General features: G+C 46.1%; 1 protein-coding gene across 8 annotated transcripts in view; it reads left to right on the plus strand.

Annotated features, from left to right (window-relative positions):
* fbrsl1 (fibrosin-like 1) overlaps positions 1-14,241 on the plus strand; it is a 276,517-nt gene that overhangs the window by 168,817 nt on the left and 93,459 nt on the right. For 6 of the 8 annotated variants that reach the window (XM_041041720.1, XM_041041718.1, XM_041041719.1 and 3 more), the window contains exon 5: positions 3,816-3,845. The exons of the other annotated variants lie outside the window; for them this stretch is intronic. In XM_041041720.1, the coding sequence (XP_040897654.1) occupies positions 3,816-3,845 (30 nt within the window). The remainder of the gene's footprint in view (positions 1-3,815; positions 3,846-14,241) is intronic. 8 annotated transcript variants of the gene reach the window in all.

A 14,241-nucleotide genomic window follows, 5' to 3' on the forward strand; every position in this document is an offset into this window, starting at 1 on the left:
ATGCAGAGCACTGAGTGTCAGCATGTTTTTAATCACGTCTGCTCGGTCTTCATCTCTTTCAGGCTTTGCTCTTTTCTCTTTGTGTGCCTCCCTCTGACCTATCTATTTACCCAGCATCCCCCTCTGTAATGAGGAGTGTTCGTTCATCAGCCATGTTTAAACTGCAGACAGGATTAACTTGGCTAAAGACTTAATGCACATGCACAGTCACCCCATGCTCTGTTTGCTGTTTCCAGGCCGCAGATTGACAAGCAGCTCTGTTAGGCTTCCCTCTCTCGCTCATTCTCTGTCTCTCCGGGCTCCCTAGACCTCCTCCTCTCTTGTCCTCATTTCGCCTGAATTAATTGAGTTCTCATTTTTGTAAGAAAGCTCACAGGAGGCCTGTGTGAGGAGAGAGAGAGGAATGATAGAAGAATGAGAGAGACAGAGGGAGATCAGTGGCAGAAGCCTACGGGGCATAGCTCTCCCAGAGGAAGGCAGTCACCAGGTTCCTGGGGGATGCCAAGGCCTCTCTGCAGTGACTTATATCTTTATCCTCTCAATAGTCAACCCTCAGCACTTCAGGGAAGGCCCACAGGCTTTTGGTTGGGGTCAGACAGATGTGCTCCCCCCGCCCCCAAACCCTGCACACACACCCACACACTCACACACCCACACCCTAACCTGACTCAAGGGAGGCTGGCACCTCATTTAAGCTCTTTGTGTCTGTAAAGCTAAGAAGTGGGAAAACTGGAGATGTTTCTGTTAAAATAACAGAAGTACTGGTGAATTGGTTCAGAAAAAAAAAAATCAGACAGATAAATTAATAAATGTATGGCACTATGTTTCTTTTCCTGCTAGCTATGACAGTAGCCCATAACCTCAGCAACAACCAAACCAGACAACACAAAAACCAACTAAGTAGATTGTACTTAAGCGAAAGTAAATTTTGGGAAAACACCGTGCTTAGTCAACACAGCTCTCATTATGCAGGGTGACATGTGATGCTTCCCCAAACCAAACGCTAACCAAAGCACTAAAAACGTGACCCAAGGACTAAGTGGAGTTATTGCTATGGAAACGATCCACATGCAGGAAGTACTTATGCCCATTACAAATATTAGAAGGGGATATAGCAGACATGATGTGCACCGTGGACTTTACCTTGACCTCAACCATTTCAGTTATGAACCATTACAACCTCCCTTGCAGTATTCATGCGCAGGCAGATCACTCCTTCAGATGTCTTAGGTTGCTGTAAGTTGAGATAAACACTTGCTGAGTTGTTACAGCCAATCACCCGCCTCTGTTCCTCAATGTCACTGCCTTAGCACTCAATAATTCAAAGCTTGGCGGTAATGAGCTCCCCGTAGGCCCTGTCCCTAAGGAGCCTCCCCACTGTGCCTCCACTGTAATGTAGTTATATCTCATGTCAGCTTTCAAATCAATTACATTTCTATCTGATGGCTATGTAATTGCGCCTGATTGAGTTTTTGGCACGCCAGCCAAGTGTGTGGTTCCCAAACTCAAGCCAGTCAAAACAGGAAGCTTCATCAAATGAAACTGTATTTCATCCTGATTGAGGCTGCTTGCATGATAAGCACAACTGTAATTATGATAATAATAACAATAGCAATCTGTGTTTTCTCAGCTTTGTTGTTTTTTTCTTCCCTTGCTCTCCAGATGAAATTCTGCCCTAAGGACTACGAACAACATTTGCTTTACTCAAGATTCAAAGGCTGATTTGATTGTTTGTAGCGTGTGCAATTTAGTAGATTAAATGCAAACCATAATGCTTTTGTACAAATATAAGTGTCTGGAATCTCAGTTTGTTATAATGCGGCAGACTTTTCCTTTGTGTCTGGTGATCTTTTACATGTTATGCTTAGATTTGGATGTCGGGCATGTAGTGTGCCACTACTGTGCTTCTAGCTGACAGCTAAGGTCAGAGCAATATTGTTGTCTGTGTCAGATCTTTCAGGGCACAATTTTATTTCCACAAGATTGGATGGATATATAGACGAATATATGGATGAACAGACGGATGGATGGTTGGACAAACGGGCGTATGGATGTATGGATGGATGGACGTACAGAGGGATGGATGGACGAATAGAAATACAGATGGATAGATAGATCAACAGAGTGCATGCCTGGATGGACAGAGGGAATACTCTAATGGAGTGGTATTGAGATGGATGAGGGGGAGGATGCTGTGGTTAGGTGCATCAGCAACTAAATAGTGATGAATTGTGGCTGCTGTCAGCAGCACTAAGTATAACAGACATAGTAAAGCAGCCCGGCTCATCCATAATCAGCAGACAGAGATTGTCTTCATGCCAGAAGAGAACTTCTCTGGAAATATAGCACTGAGAGAATCTACCAATCTGTTTTTCTATCCTCACTTCATCATCCCTTTTCTTTTTGTATCCTCATACTCTTGGTGTTCTTGCCCTTTAAATCTCTTCACTTGTATTATTCTCTCCTCATTTCTCTTCTTAAAGCCTTGCACTTCTCTGTCTGTCTGTCTCTCCCTCTCTTTCCGACACTGTCTTTTGTGTTAACAGCCTTCCATTTTTTTGCAGTGGGGGAGCCACTGGGTGCACATCTACAATCTTGCCTTTCATTTCATGGCTTCTGGAAATGGATGTTTTACTGCCTTCATTAAGGCATGCAGCAGTCAGCGCCGTGTTTTCCCTCTGAAGTTTAGCTCCATGAACCTCGCCATTAGAGGACATTATGGCCCCAGATTTCAGGGCGCAGTGGAACACTGTATAATTTGATTAGTGTTATTAATCAAGTGGAATACCGCTCCTTTCGCCCCCATCTCCCTCCCCTCCTCCTCCTTTTTGCCATTTCACTTCTGCTTTCAGACCCTCAAGACGTTCCCTTCCCTCTTCCTCCTCCCCTTATCCACGCACCTCTCTATCGCCCGCACTACAACACACATGCAGGGAAAGTGACAAAAGGCCTTATGCCTTCCCTTTTAAAAACAATGATTTACCACTTGTTTTTTAACCCCCCTTCACAACCCCACCCCCCTCTAAGACCCCCCCCCCCCCCCCCCCCACTCCCTCCCTCCCCTTTTAGCCCAGGACATAAATCAATTGAGATGAAAGTTCCATAATTGTGCTTGCTGGGAGGGATTTGAGCAAAATTGCACTATGAATTTTTTAAAGGGAATTTTTACTAGCTGTTCAGCGAGACTTGGGCGGCGAAGGAAGGTGAGGCCATGAGGATTTATGGGCCTGGATTCTTCATTACTGAAGTAATTTTCCTGCAAATGATAGTGCAGCACCCTGGAGGGGGGAGCGCTGCCCGCCTGGGAGAGTACAAACCTGCTTAATCTCTCGTGGAGAGAGAGCAGCTCAGAGCACTAATATCATCTGTAAGGGACTGAGACTCCATTTGTTCACATCTAAACCACAGCTAGTATATTTGTGATTCATAGTAATTGATTGCTCAGATTCGTTCTAAGAGTAGCTATACAAGTTGATTTCATTAGGAAGGATAGTTTTGTTAGAACTGCTCAGAGACAAAAAAAAAGGCTCTGGGGTTGTTTTTATCATCCTCTGTGTTAACACAATATGTATATTTTATCAGACATTTAATTTTATTTTCCTCTCTCTGTGGTTGACATCCTGTCAGTAAATGTAGTGTGTTTGTCCGTACTCGTGCTGATTCAGACCTGCTATGCCAAGCTGTCATATTGCATTTTTTTTTTCTTCTTTTTCAGAAAGGGTCTCCACCTTTCCTTTCACCTTTGGTCTTTTCTCCCTCCTCATTTTAACCTTCCTCATTCCAATATGGTTGACGTTCTGTCTCCATCTCTTTAGGTGCAGCCAGCAGCAGTGGCCCTCCTCAAGGTTAGTGCGTCCACGATGCCAGGTCTCATTCTGTATCCTGCCTGCCGTCCACTCAATTTTACAGCTCAGTAGGTTGAGAAGCAGAGGGGGTAAATCTGCTGCAAAAAGGAGAAAGAGAGCGAGGGGAGGAGGAAGGGAGAAACAAAATTATTGTGCACCCTGTCACCGATTAAAGTGGATCTCATTCCAGGCCCACTAACAACTCAAGACAATTAGTCACTTCTGACTAGGCCAGACCTGAGACTCACTTGAGGGCCAAAACGAGGCAGGGAGTAGAAGACCCACTAGCATGGCTAAGCTCTGCAGTTACAGGAGTGACTCACTGGAGAGAGAAGTAACTTAGGGATGAAATGGCTCTGAGTTCTGCTAGAACAGGTTCTCTGGGCCATTTATGCAACACTGAGATAGAAATAGAAGTATGGAAAATGGGATTAATGCATTGATGCTTCATAAAGATCTGTACAAAACACTGCACCTTAAAAATATTTCTGAATATGAAGGATTATTCTTTTTATGGTCGTATGTTACACTGTTGTTGCCTGATTCTAATGTTAAAATCGCATTTTCCCAAATATGAAAAGATTTTAATGTCTGTAGTCATCTTTATTGCCTGGTAAATGATGTGTTTTCATAGCATTCTTCAAGATAGACAAAGACAGCAATGTCAGGAGTCTGTAACATGCCACCTATTAGTGGGTCTAAGGTAGTGTAGAGCCAGAGATGAGCCCCGGAGCTTCAGCCACCTCATGCTCCTGAACAAAAGCGAAGCATGACTAAGGTGGGTGGTGCATGAAAGATCAGGGGGTGGAAAGAGAGAAAAGTTTGTCCTGGGCCCTCTGCGGAGACGCAGCGTGACCAATTGTGGTGAAGGGGATGAATAAGGCCATTCACTGGGCCTAATGAAAGAGCTCCTGCTGGGCCCTGAATGAGGGTGGGCGCATCTGCACCACATAGGCGTGCACAAACCAGTGACCTCGAAAATTACCCAGGAAGCACTTTGGGACAGTCACCCCAGCAACAGGCTGGGGTTCGCATGGTAACCAGGCGCTTCAATCAGTGCTTGGCAGCTTCTTAAACAGAGCAAAGTTTTTCTCTGTATTGAAAGAACTCCGTGTGAAATCAACTTCGAGGGATACCCCCGAGTTTTTTTTGTTTTTGTTTTTTTTTAAAGGAGTGAGCTGCCAATGATTGTCCCATGTGAAAACGTCCAGGAGCTCTCACCATCTCTGAGAGGTGTGGGATGCTGCCCTCAGGACTTTTCCTCTCAAGACACCAAAGACACAAAGCACATATGTGTATGTGCTGCCAGGCTGTATATGCAGTGCTGTATGTAGGTTAATTAGGTTCAGGGGATGTACAGGTTTAGGAGGCTTTGAAACAGATCCGATCAGAGATCCTAGATAAGGAGAGAAATTCCTTCAACACCCCTGGGAACTGGACATTAAGTTTACAAGCATCTTCAAGGATCTGGTTCACTGGGTTTTATCTGTGTTATTTGGTTTAATATATTCAGTCTTGATGAGCCAGAGGCATGCAGGTCATTGAAGTTCCATTCCCGTCTCCGTTCCCTCTCGGAACTTTTGACAGTGTGAAATGACAATCCGCCCCTGCACGCATCTCCCACGTCAAAAAGTAATGAGATTGTGCTGCTGGAAATATCACTACAAAGCATCAGGCCTGCACTCAGGTCTGACTGCACCTTCAAACAGCGCTGCCTGCCAGCTCGCCTGCCTCGCCTGCCTGCTGAAAAAGAAACGAACAAAAACAATCAGAATCAGAGACAGAGAGAGACGGCAAGGGAAGCTCCCCACGCTGAGACAAACGAACACGCCAGGGTCTTTCATCCTGAGAGTGATTAGCCATTCGAAACGTTTTAAAACCCCGCTTTGAGTGTGTTCCTCAAATGAAAGAGTTCCATTGAGGAGTGGTGGTGAGATGTTTCTCGCTGGGAAGCGCCAGTGATCTAGTCTCTAATTGTGGCAACGCTGACAAGGCTGGTGTGGCTGGGAGCTTTTTAAGCGGGGCTTTTTGCTACGCTCTTGTTCCCTTCCTGTCAGATCCACCACCAAAGGCACTAGGGAACAAAAAGGCCCCTCAGATTCTGTTCTTACATCCATCTGCCTATTGTTTTGTGCATAAATACAAGCCTAATTTAAAACACTAATAGGCCCTGATGCTGGCCTAATGTGACCAAAACTACAATAGGTGCTGTAAATGTGGGATTTGTTTGCAGATATGTGATATCATCTAACATAGTTTTCAGTCTCTGTAATAGCTGTCTTTGTCTCTCTCATGCTCTTTCATATTTCATTGATCGAAGTCTCTTGGTCTCATAGAAGATGCAAAGATTCTGACACATTGGCAATAGCATTACCTTTCTTCTGCAGTATAGCAGGAACAAAGTCATTTTGAAGGTCTTTGAGTGGGGTTCTGTAGAGCTGGTAGGAGCTCTCGGAATTTGGCACCGAAAACTTTTTAGATCCGCTGCTGTTCAGAAGCCAGGTTGTCGAAGGTTTGAGGAATCGGAGAGAGGCGGTTTGAAGAATCAAAGAATCAGCGACAGTGGGGGGAAAAAGGGAGGGGTTGCAGGGGTAGAGAAGAGAGGAAAGGAGTGAAACCCGAGCTCATAAAAATCAGTATTATAACAACATTAATTGATGCTGCTGAGTGCCATATGTGATGCCATATGGAAAAGCTGCCCCAGAGGCCTGCTATAAAAGACAGCCCGCAGTGGTGCACACAACTTGGCACATTTACAAACAAGGGACGTCCCATTAATATCAGCCACGCAGACCAAGCAGGAGACAGTGAGAGAGAGAGTGAGAGGGTGTCGGAGGGAAGGAGGGGGTGAGAAAATAAAGAGGAAAGTGAGCTGCTGCCCTCATGTTTTCTTTGGTTGCCATCTTTAGTCCTCAGTTATTCACTATTTATCCATTATCATGATACTTTCACTTCTACCAAAGAAGATTTACTATACGTGCATATCAGTATGCATGTACATTCTAGGCTCCTCTACTCCCACGGTTCCTTAATTACAGTAATAAATGGCCCCTCCCCTATGGGTTGATCAGACCGCCCTCTGTCCGCCCAACTGTCACTCCCACCACAGATGCCCAGTGGTCCTTTCATCACACACACACACACACACACACACACACACATTTCAGCAGATCAGGTGATTCATGGCACCTTGACAAAGGCGGCGTGAACGAGCTCTGTTTAACCTCTTCTGTGCCTAATAACAGGGCAGCTGTTATTTACTGCTGCTGTCCACGGTTTCCACTGCTTGGTTGCTCACAGCACTGTCCCTCACTTACACTGCAGTATGTCTTATGACATTGACTGTGTTGACGTGGGCGTTCAGCAAGAAATTATTGACTGAGAATGTCAGTTTATGGGTAGTAAAAATTACATTGATTATTTATTCATTTAAAACAGGATGAATGAATTGAGTAATTTTTCTTGTAAGTAATTTTAAGCTCTTAAAATGCAAAGAGCACAATGTTAGGGTGACAGTTCTTTTCTGTGAACTAAAATGTACTCATTTCAAAGATGTACGTGCAACTGATTATTTTCATTATTAATAATCTATTGATCATTGTTTCCTCACATTTAAGAGGCTATAAGTGAACATGAGGCATTTTACTTTAGATAAATTTATACTTAGAACTGATTGTTTTAGAAATTAGTCTTTTAGAAAAAGTAAAAAAAAATTGATCATGGCAGCAAGGTGGCCAAAATCAAGTTTGATTTCTTTAAAATTGATGCTTCCACCCATCGTGCATTTGTGTGTTATTATAAGTCCTGTCCGGTGATCTGCAGACAGACTTGCATCCGCCTTTACTGCCCCACGTAGCCTGGATCTACACGCACCCATTTGTGCGCGAGGCTCTTCCGACTCCTCTGATGTGCCCAGAGCAGGCAGGGAGAAAGAGAGATCCTTATGAAACGGAGTTGTCAGCCATTCTGTTGAGTTTCATAGAATGTGAGGCGAAACAAGAATAGCGTACAGCTGTTTCCTCCCTGACACAGAGGGAGGCAGATGAAGAGCAAAAGAGAGAAAAGACAGAAAGAGGGAGGGTGAAAGAGGGATAGCGAGAGAGAGCTCTCCACTCTGTGATGTGCACTGATGTAGCGGCAGCTCTAGGTCAAACGCTGCCAGTGTTTTGTGTTCATCTTCGTCTCGTCTCCCCAGTGCTCCTCTAAATTATTCACAGCCTGAAGATGTGCATTGTGGCTTGCCTCCTCCCTTCCTCTCCCCTCCTTCTCTCTACAGTTCGCTCTGTCTCTCTTCCTCTGTTTCCCATCCCTTCCTTTCTCTCTTGTGTGACGGCTTGTTTCAGAGGCAATGAACAGAAGTTTCTTCTCGCAAGCTGGTTAATCCCCCCATCCCATCCCACATCCACTCATCTTCCATCAACCACCCACCTTTCATCACCGACTTCATTTCTCACACTCCTCCTTTCATCCCTGCTCATCCCTCGCTTCCCTCTCCTGGCTGCCAGACAAGAGCCAGTCGCTTCTTTTTTAAGGGGGAGGCAGCCAGCTGTTAGCATCAGCTCCTGTAGCCCCTGCTTACCTCCTCATATTTCTACCTCCCTCACTCTCTTATTTCATAGGATCCACAGTCTATGGTTTGGGCTGTGTTTTTTTTTCCTCTTGTCTCAACTCTTTAATGATTTCCAGCTCATTTTATCTAGCTCTCTGTAGAGAGATAAACCCTGAGTGCACACCAGTCCGGTTGATAACACTGATTAAAAATGGGCCTGTCAATCATTTCACCTTTAACGGACTGGCAGTCCATGAACACGGAGGAAGATGCTAGAAACCAAGGACATGCTGGGGCTACTATTAGGTGAAATGATGGTATACACCATAAGATAATCAGGGTTTTTCCAACCGTATCACGTTATAAATTGATATTGTGATATAAAGTAAAATGTAGAATGATAGAAGGAGATTAAGAACATTCTCCACATTGGGGTGCAGCCAAATGCTCTAGCACTGTCTCTGTGTTTGAGTGTGTGGGCTTATAAACAGCCTGCACTTGTAGCAGATTATTATTGTCATGTTAACCACGAAAATGCAAGTATGAAATCCTGTTTGGACAGCAGGGGTCGGAGGATGAGGTGTGCCCTGTATGACCACCTGAGGAGAGAGAGCAGAGCGGAGAGAGAGCAGTTGAATCCAGTTCCAGCCGTTGCCACAGGACACTCATTTGTAATTCTGTACCCTGCCTACAATAACGTTTGATCATTGCAGAGGGGGGACAGGAGGTACAGGGAGGGGGAAGGGAGCTGAAGCTTTCTCCCTCTCACTTCGCTCCCACTCCCCAATAACCCCCCCCCTACCCACCCTCTTGCAATTGCTGTCACCCAGTATGAATGCCCCCTCTGGCCCGATGACAAGTCTAGCGTGAAACGCTTGGCTGCCCCCTGAAATTAGCAGTAGAGCCCCCCCGGCAGCACATGCTTCTCATGACCAGCACACAGTGGGCTGCCGCCAGATTCTTTTCATTATGGCTGTGGCCTGCCAGCCCCCTGACTCTACCTCCTTCTGCCTCTTCTTCCATCCCACCCTCCCTCTCCTCCTCCTTCCCCCGTGTGTCGGCCAGAGCTCAGTAAACAGCATCTGTAGTGCTCATCACATTACTGTCGTAGGGAAGAGAAGCAAGGAGGGAGCCAGGCTTACTGTGGGTGTTGCTGTTATGTCTGCGTATCTAAGTGTCTTTATGCAGGCATACAGAATGTGAGTTTGTGTGAACGCATATAGTATGTATATGCATGCATATGCGCTGTGTGTACATGTCTTTGTGTGTTGGCTTGACAGGATTAGTGAGAGTGAGACAGAGCTAGTAGTAGCAGTAGAGAGAGTGAGAAAGAGCGAGAGAGGAGGGGAGTAGCAGTACAGAGCGATGCCTGGAGGCTCAATCTGTTCCTCACTGAGCTACATCAGTGTTAGAGACGGCGGCTCGGGCCGCGGGGAAGCCTCCACTCGCTCCATCAAACTGTCAGGCAGCCAGCGGAGCTGCACAGGGAGACTCTCAGCTGCCCCCGGGGCCACTTCAAGTCAACATCCCATTTCCTTGCCTCCTCGCCTAATTTCTCCTACGCCCCGACTTAAATTTCCAATGCCCAGTGTCTGCCACTGCAGCTCAGCCGCACCGGGCCCCGGGCCATGTCAAAACACCGGGAGGTGCAGAGGGTTGTATATGCGCATACGTGCGTGTGCGATCACCTCTGAAGGCAAGATAGCGAACTAGTTACAGCCATGCGGTCAGCAGAGACAAGATGAACCCGAAGCCTTATGAAAGACGAGGTGCAAAAAAAAAAGAAAAACATAAATCAATGTGTTTTTTTCTCTCATTCTTTCTCTTACCTATGTCCCCATTTTTCTTCCATGACTATATTCATAACACAGTTGTGTATTCCCTGTCCCTTCAGGTTTCTGTCAGTTTTCTTCTTTCTCTCTGAGCTGAATAAATGCTCCCTCTTCCCTCGTACATCTGCCAGTACTGTCTGTTTTTCCCTCGCCAAACTACTCCAAGGATCACACCAGCAGCCCAGTCGGCTCTGTCACTCCCCCAGTGAGTGCTGAAAGCAAAGGTTGAGGGATTTCTTGTTGGAAAGGACAAGGCGGTCCTTTGATTTAGTGAAGAAGGGGGACAGCTCTTCAAGTTTACCCCCACCACTATCACCATCAATCTGTCCGTGGATCTCCTCCCCTTCTTCCTCCTCGACCTCACCACATACTTTGCATGGAAGTGAAACAGAGCACCGCCAGGTCTCAGTGCTGTTTACATGGACTCTGGGTAATGTTAAAGTCTGCTTGGTTTGGCCCCAGGTCAGGACTATATCTTTCCTCACCCCGGCTTGATTTACATGGCCCCCACTGACTCTTCCCTTAAGTGTGTCAGCCCTGAACCAGAGGCCCCTGTGTCTGGCTAATGCAAAGAGCATTTCTCTGAGCTTGTCTTCTTCAATCCTCCTTCACTCTGATTCTCTCTCTGTCCTCTTTCAATGGGCCTCTGTGAGAGGAGCTTTTGCTGAAGCCGTCTGTTTGCACAGCCTCCTAGGTCCCAAGCTCAAATATGGTTTTATGTGCGAGCCTGTCCAGGCCTCTTCTACTGGTCGATATCATTTCTACCCGGCCAAGTTTTTTCTCTCAATCTCATTCCCTCTGGAGCCTACATCTTCACTGAGATCAATACTTTCCTAATCCAGAGCTCCTAGGCTGACCCGGGGTAATCAGCTGACTTCCCGTGCTGCCTGCTGGGGAGGTCAAGGGTCAAATGGCTGTATAGATTTGATCGTGTGATCAAATCACTTTGCTGGGTGGTGTTTTCAGATACAGCTAGTGGGGTCAAGAGCAATCACTTTTTTCCTCTCTGTGGCTGAGGAGAGAGTCAGATTCAGTGGCTCTATGAAAGCCATGTCAACACTAATATTAATACAGCAACACCACTTAAACTCCCAAAGCTTTTTTTTGTTAGTTCTTTGCCCCATTTAGGTGCACAGTACATTTATTTCCTAGTGTGACTATTTTGATTCCAACCCACTTACATACACACGTAAGCACATGTACGAACACACACCACCTCCTCAACTTTGTAGTGACTCATTGCCTTTTTTTTTTTTTTTTATGGCATTTTGCCTCTATTTGACAGTCAGTGAAGAGAGACAGGAAAGGAGGGAGAGAGTGGGGATGGAGATATGCAGCAAAGGGCCCGGGCCAGATTCGAACTGTGACCACTGTGGCAAGGATTCAGCCTTGATATATGGCACGCACTTAACCAGGTGAGCTACCGGTGCACCAACTCATGGATGTGTTTCAGAGAGGGTGAGAACATGAGAGCATGAAACAAAACGTCCTGTTGATAAATTATGAAAACTGAGTTGAGGTAAGGCTTCACCCTTCGCCACAAGGCCAGAGAGACCTTCAGATACCCTGCTGATGTTTCAGGCCCGACAGGAGGTCCTCTGGTGGACCTGAGGCTCTGCTTCCACGCCCCATCAAAGTGGACACCGTGTCTACATCCCCACACCTCATCCCAGCCTCTGCAGGAGGGAAATTGCGGGAGGAAATTGGTGTTGTTCCACTAGTATCTGACACTGCTTTGGTCCTAGACTATCTAAATGGACCATTACCTCCTCTGTGTGCTCTCATTCTAGGAGATCTGGGTTTGTCAGTGCTTTCTCCCTTACAATCAGGGGCATCTCAGCCTATGTCCATGGAGAGATGTCATCTAAACAGAAGCCATTTTTTTCCTCTCAGTATGAAGTGTTTGAATTATTGGTTTGTCCCCTTATTCACTTGGAAAAGGGATTAAGTGAAGCAGCTGCTTGGGGCAGTCTTCAATTTTTGCATTTTTTTTTTTTTACTCTCACTTATAACTTTTTTTGATTTACGACATTCAGTCACTGACACAAAGTGAGGTGTAGTAGCCATATCCTAAACTGATACTGAAACTGGAAGATTATTGGAAACTACTCTTACTATCTTAGACACTTCACAACATAATCTGGTGGCAGCACACCTTACACTGACACCTTACAAAGTACACATTTTTATATACAGTATAGTCCTCTTGCTTTTATTCATTTTATTTGTTGCTTTATTTATTTTGAGAAGGAACTGAGAGTCACACTTAAATGCCAGCAGCTCTGGCAGCTTGTTTTGCCTGTTTTTTTTTCTAGATTTCTTGCAGCGAGTACAGGGCTGCGATCAGTATTCAGACAGACAGTCGTTGACGCCATGCCAGCATTTGCGTAGCCGGGCAAGTTCCTCCTCTGTTCCGCTCTCTATCTCTCAGGCAGACTTCATGGCAGACTGTCCTCCGAGTGTGACAAGTGGAACTGTGTGATTAATTTGGCCAGTCGTTTTAATGTGCTCCGGGATGCGCAACGCTTATTGTCTTCCCCTTGCACGTCTATCGGAATCTGCCAGAGAAAATGTCCAGGAGAATCGAGACATCCATCCCTCCCTCTCACTGTTTTTTCCCTCTTGCTCCTCTCTCCTCAGCCCTGCCTCATTTCAGGGCTGAGCTACAGGGTCGTCATGGGGGCCAGCCCAGGTCGAGGCCTGGCTGCAGCCAGGGCCGCTGGCGGAATAAATCTCCTGTCTCTGAAGTGTTGAAAGCTGTGTAAATGTCAAACGCATCCGTCTGATGTGCTGGCTAAGGGGAGGAGGGGGTTGGAGAGAAGGTGGGGGAGCTGGGAGAGAGGGTTGTGGAGCCATTCGCTGAAGCTGGTCCCCTGTTACCCTTCGTAGCTGGCGGTTGCCAGGTGCAGATGTTGCTGCTTGCTCCCTGCCTCTGAAGAGGCAGGCAGTTTTCTTTTTTTTTCTTTCTTTTTTTTGGGTTTGTGAACATCTATGAGAGACACAAACCACAGGGGGCTTGGCTGCTGTCAGGCAGCTTAGTGAGCAGCATATCTCTCCAATTTTAACAATGTCCCCTCTGACCACCAGACGTGCTGTTTAGGGAAGTTTCTGTTTGGGGTTGTGGTTTTGCATTTTCACCATTTGGTTTTCTTGTATAGGCTTGCTGAAAATCTTTTCCCCAGCGCAGATATCCGTAGTAGCATGGGGTGCTAAACGACGTGGTCGTCTTCTCACGCCCACGCACTCGCAAACATGAGCCATTCTAGTTATTTCATAGGTCCATTGTCTTCCTGTCTTTGACTCAAAAGAAGTCTCAGAGTGTAATAGCCCAGCAGGGCAATCACATACAGTACTGACAAAAACCTGCTCTAACACTACTTCCATCCGTCCATCCCTTCATCTCTGTAGCATCCCCCCTGCCTGCTCTTACTGTTGTTTTGTTCCCCCTTTCCACCTGCCTCTCTCTCCCCTGCTGTGCTGTGTCTCTCACTGTCTCTGTCTGAGCCGTAGCTAGTATTCCTCTTTATGCTCTGCTGCAGTGCATGCTTCTTGTAAAAGGATAAGCACCATGCTGTGCTCTTTTGATATTATTTTTCCTCCTCGCCAGCTCCAGCCTTGTGAGGCCTCATCTCTTGTGTCATGGCTACTGCTACAACAACAAGGCCAAGCATGCACCCAGGGAATAGACAGAGCCAGTTGTTCATCTCCATCACCTAGGGTTTAAACTCGTCCCCAGTAATCGAGAGGAACTCACAACCGCTGTGAGATGGAAGTCATCCGTTCAGCTGCATGCTAAGAATACATTTACACCAGTTTCCTGGGGGTAGGGAGAAGTCGGAGATTGGATCAATTTGCCTTTTTTTTTTGTAATTTGTAGATGGGTGCAGATGGAGAGAAACATTATTTTGAATGTGATTCCTGTCAAAATGCTGGAGTGGTAAGGGAACAAATGGGCGGTGATTACAGGTTGTGATGTGCCCCTAACAAGCAGCATAGAAATGGCTGACAATTAATT

This window comes from Toxotes jaculatrix, chromosome 7 (assembly GCF_017976425.1).
Source record: "Toxotes jaculatrix isolate fToxJac2 chromosome 7, fToxJac2.pri, whole genome shotgun sequence".
In the NCBI taxonomy this organism is placed as follows: domain Eukaryota; kingdom Metazoa; phylum Chordata; class Actinopteri; family Toxotidae; genus Toxotes; species Toxotes jaculatrix.